General features: G+C 39.6%; 1 protein-coding gene across 17 annotated transcripts in view; it reads right to left on the reverse strand.

Annotated features, from left to right (window-relative positions):
* The window catches only part of ESRRG (estrogen related receptor gamma), a 541,458-nt gene that overhangs the window by 161,646 nt on the left and 364,095 nt on the right, over window positions 1-15,717 (reverse strand). For all 17 annotated transcript variants that reach the window (XM_063124060.1, XM_063124053.1, XM_063124054.1 and 14 more), the window contains one exon: window positions 1,616-1,732. In XM_063124060.1, coding sequence (XP_062980130.1) covers window positions 1,616-1,732 — 117 coding nt within the window. The remainder of the gene's footprint in view (window positions 1-1,615; window positions 1,733-15,717) is intronic.

The following is a 15,717-nucleotide window of genomic DNA, read 5'->3' on the forward strand; positions in this document are numbered from 1 at the left end:
TAACATACATCATTGTCTATTGGGACAACTCAATCCAGATTCCTTTGGATAAGAAAGGAAATTGTGACACATGCTATAATAGCATCTGATTTGTCTGAACTGCAACACTGATGAAATGTCATTCTTTACTTAGCAATGTAACTTAAATGCAATATATTTGTTTGCTTACACTCATAGTCACTTATCCAGTAGTGCATCCCATTGTTCTTACTTCTGAGTAGATATGTAAAACAAAAACTTTACCCCCTCAACCTTCTTGGTAAAACCAAAGCAACTTCATAAACGTAAGTTCCCAGGCTTGAAAAAAAGATGCACACACTCCAAGGTCATGTCCAAGGTAGGGAGACCATATGACAAGGAGGACAGGGCTCTTTTATCTTTAACAGTTGTATTGAAAGGGGAATTTCAGCAGGTGCCATTTGTATGCATGCAGCACCTGGTGAAAGTCCCTCTTCATCACAACAGTTAAAGCTACAGGAGTCTTGCCCTCTTTTGTATCTGGTCAAATGGACAGGGCTTTAACTGTTGGGATCAAGAGGGAATTTCACCAGGTGCTTCATGTGTACAAATGACACCTGCTGAAATCCCCCTTCCTATGCAACTGTTAAAGATACAGGAGCCCTGTTCTTTTCATATGGTCACCCTAGTCCAAGGTGAAAATCTGGAATCTTTCTGCAAGCATAAGTCTTCATCTGCTGGGTAAGAGCAATTACTGACTTGCACAACAGTACCACTATGACAATGCAAAACTACGGTAAAAAAAAAGAAATCAGGTCCCCAAATTTCATAGTCAGAAACGGGTGAAGAGAAATGCTCTAGAGAGATGCATAGGCTAGATACAAACCTAGATTCAGAGATGTAAGGATCACATAAGACATTATCCAAAAGCATAATGAGTTATAAGAAATAAAGAGGCCTTGGGAGGACTCCTCCTCTGAAAGGTGGCTTATTACTACTACTACTACTACTACTACTACTACTACTACTAATAATAATAATAATAATAATAGAAGGGGTGGGTAGGTGTGTTCTTAATATCTGAAGTCTGCATTGCTCAGTTGATTCAGTATTTAAGCCAGTAGAAATGTCAAACGGAAAGTAATCAGAAGAATTTTATTATAGTGTACGTTGTGAAAGGACAGTTGTTTCCATTTCAAAGTGCTCGTTCTGATACTAAAAGCCCTGCAGTTTAAGTCCCGGGTACCTTTTCCTACACGTTTCTCATTGACATCATCAGATGATGTTGTGCTTTCCGGCATTTGCATGCGTCCACTACTAGAGGTCCAGCATGTGAATTTTCCAGGGCCTTCTCCATAGTGGCACCTGCCCTTTACAGGTTCTCCCCTAAAGAATCCCATGTGATCAGTTCATTCCAGGCTTTTAGGAGATTCATTTGGGTCACTGGAAGACAACTGATGTTGGTTTATTTAGCTTTGCTTCTGGTTTTATACCTGATTTATACTTTGTTGTCAGTACATATTTTAAAAAACAATAACCAGAGCATCACAAAGTGATTTTTTATGTAACGGTTGCACTGATTGGTTGTTCTTCCCAGTCCGAACTGCAGTTCTGAACGTTTGTGGAAATTTATGTAAGAAGACTCTATCAGCCTTACCTTCTTTCAGCATGCCGACTTTTAGACACTTCATAAAACGACAGGCTTGGCAGGACTTGCGTCTGCGCTTTGTAATTTCACATTCGTTTGTGGCTGGGCAGCTGTACTCAATGTTACCTGTGACATTTAGGATTCAGAAAAAGAAGAAACCTTTAAGAAATGTTAGCTATCAAATTATCCTAATTACCATAAGAGAAGCACAAATATCGCGGAATGCAGATGCAACTAGCATATGAGACTGCAAGTAGGGATAGGCAAGAAATTTGTTCCATCGCAGGTGTTTTAGGGATTTGTTAGATCCGTACTGCCCCAGAACCAAATGCGGAAATGGATGCAATTTGTGTTGGAAATTCACACGATGTACACAGAAGGCCTGCAATGTGCACAAAAGAAAACAAATGTGCTTGGCAAACCCTCACAGAATGCACTTGAAACCAGCACAGAATAGAGTTGGAGGGAAAAATCCACATAGACAGACTTCATTGGACAGCCCAACCCTAATTAAAAGTATTGACGATTGAGTTTAAATTCTTTTTACAAACAATAAAGTTTTTGTTTCAGTTATTTCTTTCCTTCAATGAAATGTGAAACCAAAAAAAAGCAAAACTACACACTTGAGCTCTTGTGTCATGATGAGGCCATAACTTCAGTAGAGTCTTACTCAGGATGGCGATCAGAGCAGTATAACAAGCTATTATTATTATTATTATTATTATTATTATTATTATTATTATTACAGTGCTGAAATACGCAAATTGGCTCCATCTAAATGCTTCATTAACAAATAGGAGGCACTACATGTGCACATGTGTGTGGTGGGATATTAACTACATGCTGTCTCACCTCCTCAGTAGTCCAGGAAATTGCACATCATGCATTACATGAATTGTTTTATTTTGATATAAAATTGAGATGCTCTGTGATGTAGGTAATAGACTTGTACCAGGGAGATGGGGGTTCAAATACCATTCAGCCATTAAGTTCACTGGGTGATCTTGGGCCAGTCACTCTCAGCTTAACCTACCACCTAGAATTGTGAGGATAATCTGGGATAACCCTCTGTAAACTATTTGGAGGGAACGCACAATATAATTGTGATGTTTGCAATATACGTCATTTCAGACACATTCTGCTCTCAATTAATATGGAACCCTCACTAAGCTGCCTTTGGGGAACACCAATCCTGGTGTAGCTTCAGGAGATCAGAGACTCAGCCCCCAGAACTAGATAAGAACTTATTGGGAGTGTTTGCAAGTCACGCTAAACCATAGTTTAGTGTGACAAGAATGAGCTGCAGTGAGCCTTGGGACCACATATTCTTCCCCTCCCTGCTCCTCTGCTGTAGCTATGAGGAGTTCGGAAGCTTTTCCATCTGTTCTACATTAAGCATAGTTTGCTGTGCTGTCCAAATCCAACACTTTTTGGTTAATCTCAACTACGATTGGTGGAAACAAGCTAACTTAAAACCATGATTTATGAAAGTGGCCTATTTCAACTAACTGCAATTTGAACGTCAAGCTTGATGTCACAAAGGTTCTCATTTTTCCACTGCCAAGCTGTCCTATCCTGGTTATGTGAGATTTTTCTTTCTTTCCACATAGAAATCTGTACATATTTTTGTGTGCATTTTTGTGCGCATTTTTTAAATGTATGCATTTTTGTAAACATAGACCCATTAAATCAAGTGTATTTCTATGCATTTCAGAAGCATACACATTTTTCTTTATGCATTTTCCAATGCATTCAATGCATGTTGTCGATTTTCCAACCACAAATTGCATTCAGGTTTGGAAGATGCACATAAAAATATGAGCCCAACTAATTTCTTAACCATCTTTAACCGGAAGTATTTCTTCACACAGCTTGTGGAATTCATTGCCACAAGATAAAATGAAGAGCACTAAATTAGATGGCATTAAAAGTGTATTACACAGATGCAGAAAGAATAGATCTATCAATGGATATAGCCAAGAATATCTAAATGGAGCCTCCATGTCCCGAGAACAAATGCCAACAAATACCAGCTGCTAGGGCAAACAGTGTGAGTGTGCTATTACCTAAATACCCTGTTTGTGGGTGTGTCTGGTTGGCTGATGTGGGAAACATATGATGATGGACTTGATAAACTTTCAGTCTGATCCAACAGGGGCTTTCTTATGTTCTTATCTAATATCATTTTGCTTATTCAATGAGGGGAAATTAATGTAATCTCTATAATATAAACTCAGCTGTTTGCTGACTATCTTTGTTCTCACCTATCTGGATATTCACAGTTCCTTTCAATGCCGTTTGCAATGGTAGTACTTCATGGAAAGAATAAAAATGTCTTTCCTCATCAATGCTGCCCCATCTCACTTTAAAGGTATTTTGTTACTTTCTAACCCTTTCCCCCTGTGATTAAGTGCATTAGTATCTTAATGAAAATGCATTCTGTTTATTGCTCTCTTGGGAAGTGGGAGGTCATCACACCAAATGCATAAATTGTCATCAGAGACAGTCCAGGCATAATTGCAATTTTGCTGCTCCATGTTTGCTGCACTCAGAGTCTGCGGAAGTCCCCTGAAACATGCACAGATTCTAGTAATTAGCATAGAGTCTGCCTGGGACCACAGCATTGATGAAATATTTCAGAGTTAATCACACTTTGTAAACACTGATTTATATTGACTACCTTTCTCCAGACTGATGTCTCCTCATTAAATATCACATTAGCAGATTGCAGAATTGTACAAAGATTCAAATCCTCTGCAACTGCTAACTCAACAAGGAATAATACTACTCACACGATGTGTATCTGCTGCAAAATTGTTACGAATCTATATAAAAAAGAAGCCTCGCATGTAGTAACATATTCAAGATGAACTCCACAGAAACAGTGCACTAAATTAGCATGGCAGCTCAACACACATAGGAAAAAATTGAAATCATTTGAACCATCTTATGTGTATTGTGAAAGCCATCCAAATCTACCGTAGAGGTGGAATTGGTAGTCACCTAGGGGAGCATAATTCAACGAATGTGCATCGGTAGTACCAGAAGAAAGGGGGAGAAGGATGGCCTGCAAAACACCTAATTTGCCCTCCCGCCTCCTATTGTTAGACCCATGTAGTTATGGGTAGTTATTTGAAAGAAAGGCACTTTTCCCATACAAATTTTAACCAAATCATACTCTCAAAATTAAAATAAGACTTCTATTCTAAGCAAGCTTACTTGAAAGTTAACTCCATTAAAACCAATATAACATACCACAGAGAAAATATGTTAGGGATGGAAACTTGAATGTGAAAAAACCATTATTTCTCTTTCAGAAGTCTAACACGTGGGACAAAGCTAGCTCCACTCCCTAGTAATGCACTTTTTATTGGGGGCTTCCCTAGCAATTGGGAAGCCCCCAATATCTTTTCTGGTGTTGCCACTGGGAATATGCTGCTTCTAACGGGGTTGGCTCAAGCTGTTAAGTTGGAGTGTATCCAGAATCTCTTTAATTTTGCAATAGGTTCTCACATTTAGGGCTACACCGGACATGAATTTCATTAGGGCCACAACATGCAGACAGTGGGGTTTTTTTTTAAAACCTTTCTTCACCTGGCTTGATTTCTATGAAAATAACCACCAAACAATGACAAGCATTAATTAAAAACAAATAAACCCTGAATGGTTAGTAAAGTATCGTATTACATCTACTCAGACCCTACGTTCACACAAAAACCAGTTATTTTAGGCAGTTGTGTGCTTATCTAGGTCTTGCCACACTTCCAGTATAGCTAGCACATAACTCAAACCAAAAGTGTACCCCAGAACTGCCTATGGCCTATTCAAACTCTAGCAAAAAATCTCAAGCCCTTCCAGTATAGACTCAGGCCTTAGCTAGACCTACCTGTTATTGCGCAACGGAGGGGTGAAGATCTTGCAATGTTTTTTATCGTGAGATCCCCCCTCTGTTTACACGCGGCGCACGACGGCCTCAGAAGGAGAGGACATTGCACCCACCATTTTGTTTTTTAAAAAAAGAATCAGAAGATGCGCACAAGCACTCGTGTGCAAAAGGTAAGGGTTTTTTTTTAATCCCCACTCACCCCACCCCACCCCCGATGGGTGCAGAGCTCCTGAGGAGTACTACACCCCGTGCGCAGGTCCCGGCTCCTCGTGAGGAACTGGGACAAACCGTGACGCCTGCACGCACGTTCCACAGTCTCGGGCTCAGCCCGAGAACATGGAAAAAGTGGGCCTAAAGTGTAGGGTGAGATCCCAGGGCAAGGAAGGGATCATCCCTCCCTGATCCTGGGATCCCCTGTGCGTCATGTGAGCACACAGGGATGATCCTGGGGATTGCCCTGGGATTTCGCCCTGTCTAGCTAAAGCCTTAGATTCTTTTAATTAATCATAGTTCAAGTGTGGCTGGATCAGCAATGTTCAAAAGGCAACAGGGAATCAGGATACTACATTACAGCTTGAATCTTGTTTTAGTGTCTGCCTTATCTCTGGAGCCTCTGTTCACCATGCCCTCTCCTTCTGGGCAGCAGATTGGGTCACAAGGGAAACATCAATAGGTAGTGGTGACAGCAACAATGTAGATGTTGGGCCCCCTCAGGGAAGGGATTCTGAGGGCATTTGCCTAAGGCCCCTTTAAAACCTGTTCCTAACTTCTTCTTTTTCTTTACTCTGTAAAAGCACACCAGGGCCTAATCAAGATTGGGACCATTGAGTGAGAGTAGCAGGGGTTATATCTTTCTACCCTGCTGTTCCCCACCCTGTAAGTTTGCCATCCAGGCAGGGGCTAATCAAGGAGGGCAACTACAATGGTACCAATGGAGTTTCCTGCCTTTCTTTAGCTCCCACATGAAGGGGAGAACAATTTAGTGGAAAGTTATAACCCCTTCTGCACACAGCGGTCCCAATCCAGATCGGGCCCTTTGTGCTTCCACTAGAATAATAAAATGCCAGGATCATCTAGAGGCTACACATTTAATGTAACATCTACTTTACCTCTGAGATGCAGCCTGGAATTCTATCTGGATATCCAGTACCAACAATTCCCTACCCTTCCCTGAGATATAGGAGGTATAAGGAGATCACGGAGTAGCACTAGTAGCAAGGGCTTGGGGAGACCAAGTCCAGGCATGAGAAGGCCAGTAGATGATGAAACCTACTTCATTGAGACATAAGAGGTTTTCCTTCCATGTTGATATTTGGCAAAAGGCCTAGGCTGTTTAGCAAGTTTTGGTATAGTTTTCCTCACAAATCATTCATACAGCTAGTTGGTTAAAGTTCACAACAGCAAGCAATGGTTAATTATAACCATTTCGCTATCTTGTTTAAATCATTCATTTCATACACCGCATTTCTAAATTATACCATTTTTGCAGTTTGGACAATCCATGTGGATCCTGCTGTTGTTCCTCCTCCTCCTCCCCTTTTTGTGTGTGTGTGTGTAAATGTGCTTGTCACAGAAGAACATGAGGTAAGCAAACCTCAACAACCAAACCTATCCAGTTCACAATGGTCTATGGATATCTGTGGATTTATTCACAAGAGCCAGATCAATGTGAGTTTTTACACCGATGTGTCTACAGAAAACTGACTCACAATCAAGATGAGGGGCAGGAAACCTGGCAAGCTTAATGCACCCTCAAATTTGGGATTCAGCTGGCCTATTCAGAACTTGTTCCATGTTTTTCAGCAATATTTGCAAAACATAAACACTTTAAAAGATGGATCAAGGAGCCATCTTTGTTTCACAAGACAATAAAGTAAATCAACACAGGACAGTTTTGCACTTATTTCCACAAACTATATGTCCTTGAAAGTCCTCCCTGATATTTTCTTTCTTGCCCTATAAATGAAAAAGTGTGTTACACTAAAAAAATGTGCTGTTCCAAGCACCCTTTACACTATTACATCAATTTCGGTAAGAGTTCAAATTTCATGTACACTGAAGATCAAAGGTTTCTTGTATTGTCTTGTTTTCCTATAATTTATTGAAAACTGTAGTAGTGCCAAAATGTTTTAGAAAAAGCTCAGAAAATCTGCCTGTGAATTCTCAGCCTACAGAACTATGGAGAGAGCTGTATACAAACATTAGGCTTTTCAGGATTTCTTTGAGCTTTCAAGAGAAAAGAAAGAATATTTCTTTAACTAGACACACTATTTGAGGACAAAGCTACTAATGGTGCAAACTTGAGTGTGCCCAGTTTTGTCAACAGCTGGAGAAGAAATTGCATTATGCAAGAAACAAAATCAGTCTGGCAGCTCAAGGCTTTGACTGAGGCTGACAAGAATGATAGAACGGTTTATCATATTTTCTGGCTGGTTTTCAGAGAGGACTGGGCTCTGGATACTTATTTAAAAAGTCTTTTGTCCAATTAGTTTGCAGGCAATATCATTTTCTCACTTAGAGCTTAATACAATCTTGCATCTAGCTGGCTGAGAGAATAACAGAGTGTATGTAAAGTTGTGCCTGAAGTGCCGTGGCGTAACTTTGATACTCCTTTCAGTGGCGTTATGGACTTTTACAGTTTGGCAGGGGAAAAGCTCAAGAACATAAAATAGTGTGATGTTTCAAAATAAGAATATATGCCAAATTCTTGCTTCACACAGACACTGGCCTGCAGCAAGATTTGCATCAGCCTAGAGTTTCTGTACTTGCTCCGCATTACCCAGTAATGTTTATTTTAAGTGCTTTTGTGGATTTTCTGGCAATGGTTTCAATTTTATTAAGAAGGGCAAATGGCATGCAAATGAAAATGAAACAACATGCTTCAAATGAGACTAAAGTCCTCACACAAACATACTCTAAACTCATAGAACCGTAGATGAGTTTGAGGTAACAAATTAGAAGATTTTAAAAGCACACAGTAGATAATCTACAATCTGTCTTAAAGTGCCTTGAGTCATAAAACGTCTTCATATCATACATGGCCAAGCTGCTGTTCCCCGTTCACAAAAAGGTAATGACATAGGAAGCTGCCTTATAATGAATCAGACCATCCAGCCCAGTATTGCCAGCACTGACTGGCAGCAGCTCTCCAGGGTTTCAGGCAGATTTTTTTCCAGCCCTGCCTGGAGATGACAGAAATGACTGGTGTTACTGTCTTTTGGGCTATTAATAAACCATGCTTTTTATTTTCAATATTTTTCATTGGCTTTAAAGGGCCAAGGACAAGCTAGAATCTTGCACTATTGCCCAATAATCAGAGAGGGCTTTCTGCATAACCAAACAAAGCAGGCCCCAGCCAGATTTTATGCTTTGGACAATATCCTAGGGTGACCATATGAAAAGGAGGACAGGGCTCCTGCATCTTTAACAGTTGCATAGAAAAGGGAATTTCAGCAGGTGTCATTTGTATATATGGAGAACCTGGTGAAATTTTCTTTTCATCACCACAGTTAAAACTGCAGGAGCTATACTAGAGTGAGCAGATTTAAAAGAGGGCAGGGCACCTGCAGCTTTAACTCTTGTGATGAAGAGGAAATTTCCCCATGTTCCCCATATATACAAATGACACCTCCTGAAATTCCCTTTTCAATACAACTGTTAAAGATACAGGAGCCCTGTCCTCCTTTTCATATGGTCACCCTACAATATCCATATAAATCAATCCAGTGTTAATAGCACAATATTCCTTCTCTGTGTAATGTGGTTAGATGTATGCATGAGAAGAAGAGCACACAGATACTAAAGAAAGTTAAAATTAAACTAATGAGGCAGAAATTAAATTTTATGATCCCAGCACTAACAAAAATTTGTGCTAGACTAGCACTTTATCTTCATATAAACAAGGAAGTGGACAGCCACTGAAGAAACAAACTTTAGTTTCCAAATTTGTGTGATCGTACCATAGATAGTATCCAATAAGAGCCTTTATACACAACCAACATTGTCCTCTGCAATCACTATGGCAATGGATGCAATATGAGATGGGAAGACCATCTTTGTACCAAGTACAAAGAGTATTATGTGTAATACTCTTGCTGGATCAGACCAAGAGGTTCTCTAGTCTAGCACCCTGTTCCCAAAAGAAACTAGTCAGATGTCTTCAGAAAGCTCATAAGCAGGTCACAGTTTGTCCTTCAGCACCTGGCATTCAAAGGCGGACTGCTTCGAAACCTGGACGTTCCATCTAGCTAGTGTGGCCAATAATCTATTGACTAGACCTACCCCTTTGTGAATTTGACAAATGCCCTTTTAAGACCATCTTAGGAAACGGCCTTTAACACGTCTTGTGGCCTGAATTCTATCATCTAATTATGCAGCTTCAACGGTTCTTTCTGTGGTTTGTCCTGAATCTCTTGTCAATCCTGAATCTATTTAGTTGGTGATTCTCCAGTTCTAGTATCAGGTATAAACTTTTCTCTGGATTCAGTTTTTCCATACCATATATAATTTCATAAACCTCTACTGCATCACTCTCTATCCCCATCCTAGTCATATCAACTAAAGCATTTTTTATGCTTTAGCCTTCCTTCATATGGAATGTGTGAAAATTCATTTTGGATACCCTTTTCATTTTCATATTCTTTTTGTCATGAGGGAAGCTGAAGTGTACACAATATTAGCTGAGTCAAAACGGGGACCTTCTTTGTGTGAAAAATTTTGCTTCCACAAATATGCTCCTCAATTCCCGTTTTGATTGGCTTATTGTCACTTTACTGTAATTGAAAGTTTGCCTTCCTTTGTTCCCTCATTTTAACAAGGCTTTTTAAGAGAAGACATATTTAAAAGAAGATTCCGGCTGGACATCAGAAAAAACTTCCTGACTGTTAGAGCAGTACGACAATGGAACCAGTTACCTAGGGAGGTAGTAGGCTTTCCCACACTAAAGGCATTGAAGGTGCAGCTGGACAGCCATGTGTCAGGTATGCTTTAAGTTGGATTCCTGCATTGAGCAGGGAGTTGGACTCGATGGCCTTATAGGTACCTTCCAACTCTACTGTTCTAAGATTCCCCTACTTATTAAAAAGATGGTATCTTCTTGGACTTGTTTATACATACATATATATTATCCAAACTTCTATTAGAGTATTTTTAAATAACCTCCAAGCAAAAACAAATACTCTTGAAAAAAGACTCTTCATTTCAACTCCATGTATTAACTAATCATCTCATTTTATAGAAGCTTCCTCTTTTGAAACAAAATGTAACCATGCTGAACTGTCTGGATAACTTTTCACTAACAAAAAAGCTGCATTTGCTTACAGTTGGTCACTGTTCCTGATCAGTTCAACATTTATCCAGTCAATAGCCCAGTTTGCACATCCTAACAATAGAGAGTTAACAAACTGGGTTGTTGAAAAGATGAGCAGGAGCGAGCATTCATGCTGGTTCCCAGCCGTCTTGCCCACTCCCACCACAATAAACTTCTGAAAAAGTGTGAGAGGTGGCTCTGAGGGAAATCAACAACTTTGCCACAACATCCACTTCCCTTCAGAGGAAAGCCTCTGATAAATCTCAGTAGTCTCCACAAATGAAAGGATCCCTTCTGTTCACAGTGGGGCAAGTCTGGGTGCAGTTTAACTGCTACTGGAACCCCCAAATAATCCTGGAAAGGGTAATAGTGAAGGTGCTGAAAGTTACCTATTCTACATCTGTAGTATTCTTCCCTCAACAACAATTCCAGGGGCCTTCAGTCAGAAGGAATAACTATTTACATAGTTTCAGATGGTGTAGATAGGACCCAAGTGCTAGGAAGCAAATGCAGTAATGTTCATAAATGCAGGTTGGGGGAAGCCTTGGGGAAAGACAAATTTTGTGTAACAAAATTACTAACACTAAAAATCACATTACTAAAAACTGCCTACTTATTGCACAACAACATGAACTTAAATTTGGAATACAATGCCTCAATTTGAATCACATTTATTTTTAAGTACTTTCTGCTGAAATCAATTTACTTACAAGTATACATTATGGATGACAATAATAATAAGGCTTTGCATTTATACTGCACTATTGACTTTTCAACATGGTTCACACTGAATACCCCTGTATGGTAGATCAGTATTATTCCCATAATCAGAGGGCTTGAAGTCAAGATACAATAACCTGCCCCTTTATTCGGCTATAGAGTTCGTAGCAGAGGTGTGATATGAACTGAGGACATTCTGGCTCAGACAGATTTAAATGTTTAAACAATTAAAAATACATTTAAGCTACTCTAGTTAGATCCTAACCAGATCTACTCAAAATTCAGTCCCATGTGGCTTACTCCCAGGTAAGTGGGTATACGATTGCAGCCTTGGTTTCTTGGTGTACCTGAACAATGATATTACTGAAAGCTTATAAGTTTGGATGTGATGGGAACTTATTCATGGTTAAGTTAGTTAATCAATTTGGAGAAATTGGGTGAGGCAGGTGAAAGTGATCCATCATTGCTTGCTTAAAATATTCTTGGAAGGAAATGCTGATACAAAGTCTTTTTACTTATATAAGGAAGGTGAGCGATTTAATCAGGTAATGATGGATTTAGGTGACACTTTTTGTCAGGTTCACTGGAGGTCTGCCATGTTTGCACTGAGACCAAGAACTGCATACCTTTATATCCCAAGGCCTCTTGTTTCATTTAAAAATACTTTCTTAACTCTTGGTAGTTAACCCTCCTCCCATATGTACCTGCCCGGACCCTAAGGTCATCTTCAGGGGTCCTTCTCCGTGAGCCCCTGCCAAAGGAAGTGAGGCAGGTGGCTACCAGGAGGAGGGCCTTCTCTGCTGTGGCATCCCGGTTGTGGAATGAGCTCCCTAAGGAGGTTCGCTTGGCACCTACATTATATGCTTTTAGACGCCAGGTGAAGACCTTTTTATTCTCCCAACATTTTAACAATCTATAAATTTTAAATAACATGGTTTTAAATTTGTAATTTTGCATTGCTGCTGTTTTTATCTGGTTGAGCTTTTATATTGTATTTTATATTATGGTTTTATACTGTTGTTTTATACTTTGAATGGTTTTAATTTTTGTGAACCGCCCAGAGAGCTCCGGCTATTGGGCGGTATAGAAATGTAATAAATAAATAAATAAATAAATAAATAAAGTGGTCTGCAAACCCAAACAACTCAACTGGTTTTCATTTTCTTCAAGACAACCTCCTAGACTTGCTTGGGATGGCGTCAACTCAGATTTGTGTAAATGTGACCTTTGAAAGGTGTGACCTTTGAAAGGTGTGAGGAGCCAGAAAGAAAACCCTATTTTTCTCATTTCAAATGTAATCTTATCTGAATTTACATAACTAGTTCCACCTTTGTTTACTATCCTAGTATGATTGAAGGCATACTATAGTTATCATACAGTATTCATACGTTTGCAGATCAAACTGGCTCAGCAACAGATAAACATGGCACCGTTCACTGAAGAACTAAGTATTCTTCAGCTATAGAGAACAAAGCAACCAGTAGCAACTGTTTAAACATGGAAAGACCCACTCCTCACCCCTCAAATTATAACTGAAAGGAACTGCGGAGACTAAGGCTGTCAATTACTTTGTTTGAAGTTTGCTAGCATTATTTGTTCAATTATTAGCATATCTCTGGCACCACTTTGCTTGCAACCACAAATGGTCAAAGACTGGATCTCCAAAAAAAGACCAAAATAAAATAAAATAAAGTTTTGTCTCAATAGATCCACTACTAATTTAGTGGTGATGTAGAACATAAGAACATTAACTTCACTGAGTCAATGGGCCTCTGCTAAGCCATGCTTAGGCCATTAACCCTTTTGCAGCAAATGGTTATTGAGCATGTTTAAACTGTGGTTATGTAGCCACCATAGTTAGGGATGGCTCACATAGAATCATAGAGCTGGAAGGGGCCTATAAGGCCATCAAGTCCAACCCCCTGCTCAGTGCAGGAATCCACCCTAAAGCATGACATACTAAGCCATAATGTTTAGTTCAAAATGCTTAACCACCATGGCTTAGCGTGCCATATGAATTAGGTCAATTGCTTAATTTCCAGTCTTCATTAGGGACAAGATGAAACCTACATAGCTTTATCAAAGCTAAATATTAGCAAAAGAAACTTCTTTGGTGGGGGTTTTTGTGGGGGGAATTAGATCTTTACTGAAGATAACTCCTGTTTCCCTCTGCTTTGAGCAAGATTCCATAGCTTATAATGGTGTCATATGAGAATCAATCAGACGCTGAATTTCTTTAACATTTGATTGACTGGGGAAAACTTTCTAAGGGTACTTCCACACTAGGCTTTTCCCCTGATATCAACACCACTTGTTCATTTTTTTCCTGACAATAAAGAGCAGGGAATATAGATCGGATAGACTGACATAATAAGACATCTTCCTATGTTCTAACTGTTAGCAAATCTAGCCACCCTCTAATGTCAGTGACAGGAGACACTGCCCACAGCCAAGGCAACAGGAACTTCTCTAACACCATCATCTTCTCAACGTATCAATCCACAAATTATTCAAGCGAGCAGACCAGACAACTACAAGCACAATAGTTGGGTGGGGAGAAGGGCACTAAGGTGGAGATCCTTGTACACAGTAGCTCACATTATAACCTACTCTGGCCTGCTTGCATTGGCTGCCTGTATGTTTCTGAGCCCAATTCAAGGTGCTGGTTTTAACCTATAAAGCCTTACACGGCTTGGGGCCACAATACCTCATGAAACGCCTCTCCCGACATGAACCTACTTGTACACTACACTCAACATCTAAGGTCCTCCTCCGGGTGCCTAGTCCGAGGAAAGCTCGGAGAATGGCAACAAAGGAGAGGGCCTTTTCAGTGGTGGCCCCTCAATTATGGAATGATCTCCCCAACAAGGCTCACCTGGCGCCAACATTGTTATCTTTTCAGCACCAGGTCAAGACTTTTCTCTTCTCCCAGGCATTTAACAGCATATGCGGACTTTTTTAACTGACCCCAGAAAAGTTTTTCTAAATGGATATTGTCTGCTTTTGTTTGTAAGTTACGCTTTATAGCGTTTAAAATTTTTGTATACATTTTTTAATGTTCACTGTTTTTAACTTTTGTAAACCACCCAGAGAGCTTCAGCTATGGGGCGGTATATAAACGTAATAAATAATAATAAATAATAATATGTTCTCAGTTACAGAAGCCACACGTTCCAGCTGCAAACCAATGGGAATCATGTTACCATGCATGAATGCTTCCTGTGTGAATTTTTGAAATTAGTTTTTCCCTTGAAATGAAAACTTTTTGGAAACTACAGTCAGTGCAAAACTCTACAGGGGTGGGCAGAAGGAACAGACTACACCAATACGACTTTGATTGTAGTGGTTCCTAATATGCTTGTGGACTGTATTCAAGGCATTTGTTATTACCTTTATACTCTTTTGTTCAAATTTGTTTTGTTCTTTAATTTGTAATGTTTTATTGCTTTTTAACATATTGGGTTTATTTATATATAATCTGAACATCACTTTTGAGTATTTTCATGAATAGGAGAATGACAGAATTATATTAATAAATAAAATTACAAATAGGTATCCATCCATTCAACAACTATAAGTAGAGGCATCCCCTAACTACCAGGTTTTGCCAATCCAGTCAGTTGTTAAAATACTTCAGAGAAGAAGCGAAAAGGAAGACAGCGGGGGAGGGGGAGCACCATACTGTGGTACTTTAGCGCAGATTTCCCAACCTGATACTCTCCAGATGTTAGGGGGTAAAACTCCCATCAGCCAATGGTCAGGTATGATGGGAGTTGTAGACTGAAATATCTGGAAGTTTATGGGGAACTTCAGTTTATGGGGTTGGGGAAGTTTGCTTTAGAGGCTAACACAATGTTGCCAAAATTGAGTATTTTCAAGTCAAATGAAGTTCAATGAGTAGATAGACCACCTGCCTCTCTCATGAGAAATGTGTCACTTTGGCTAGATCATGCCCGATTTTGCTTAATCCTCCATAAGAAAAATAGCTATTGAAAAATCCAGGTGAAAAATATTATATCAGGGTGTAATCATTGCAATTTGTGTATGTGTTGGGGAAGGCAATGGCAAACCACCCCACTACAAAGTCTGCCAAGAAAATGTCAGCAAAAGTAGGCGTCCCTCTAGGAGTCAGCAATGACTCAAGTGCTTGCACGAGAGGTTCCTTTCCTTTCCTGTTGTTTTTACCTTTTATTATTA

Source organism: Elgaria multicarinata, chromosome 4 (assembly GCF_023053635.1).
Source record: "Elgaria multicarinata webbii isolate HBS135686 ecotype San Diego chromosome 4, rElgMul1.1.pri, whole genome shotgun sequence".
Lineage (NCBI taxonomy): Eukaryota > Metazoa > Chordata > Lepidosauria > Squamata > Anguidae > Elgaria > Elgaria multicarinata.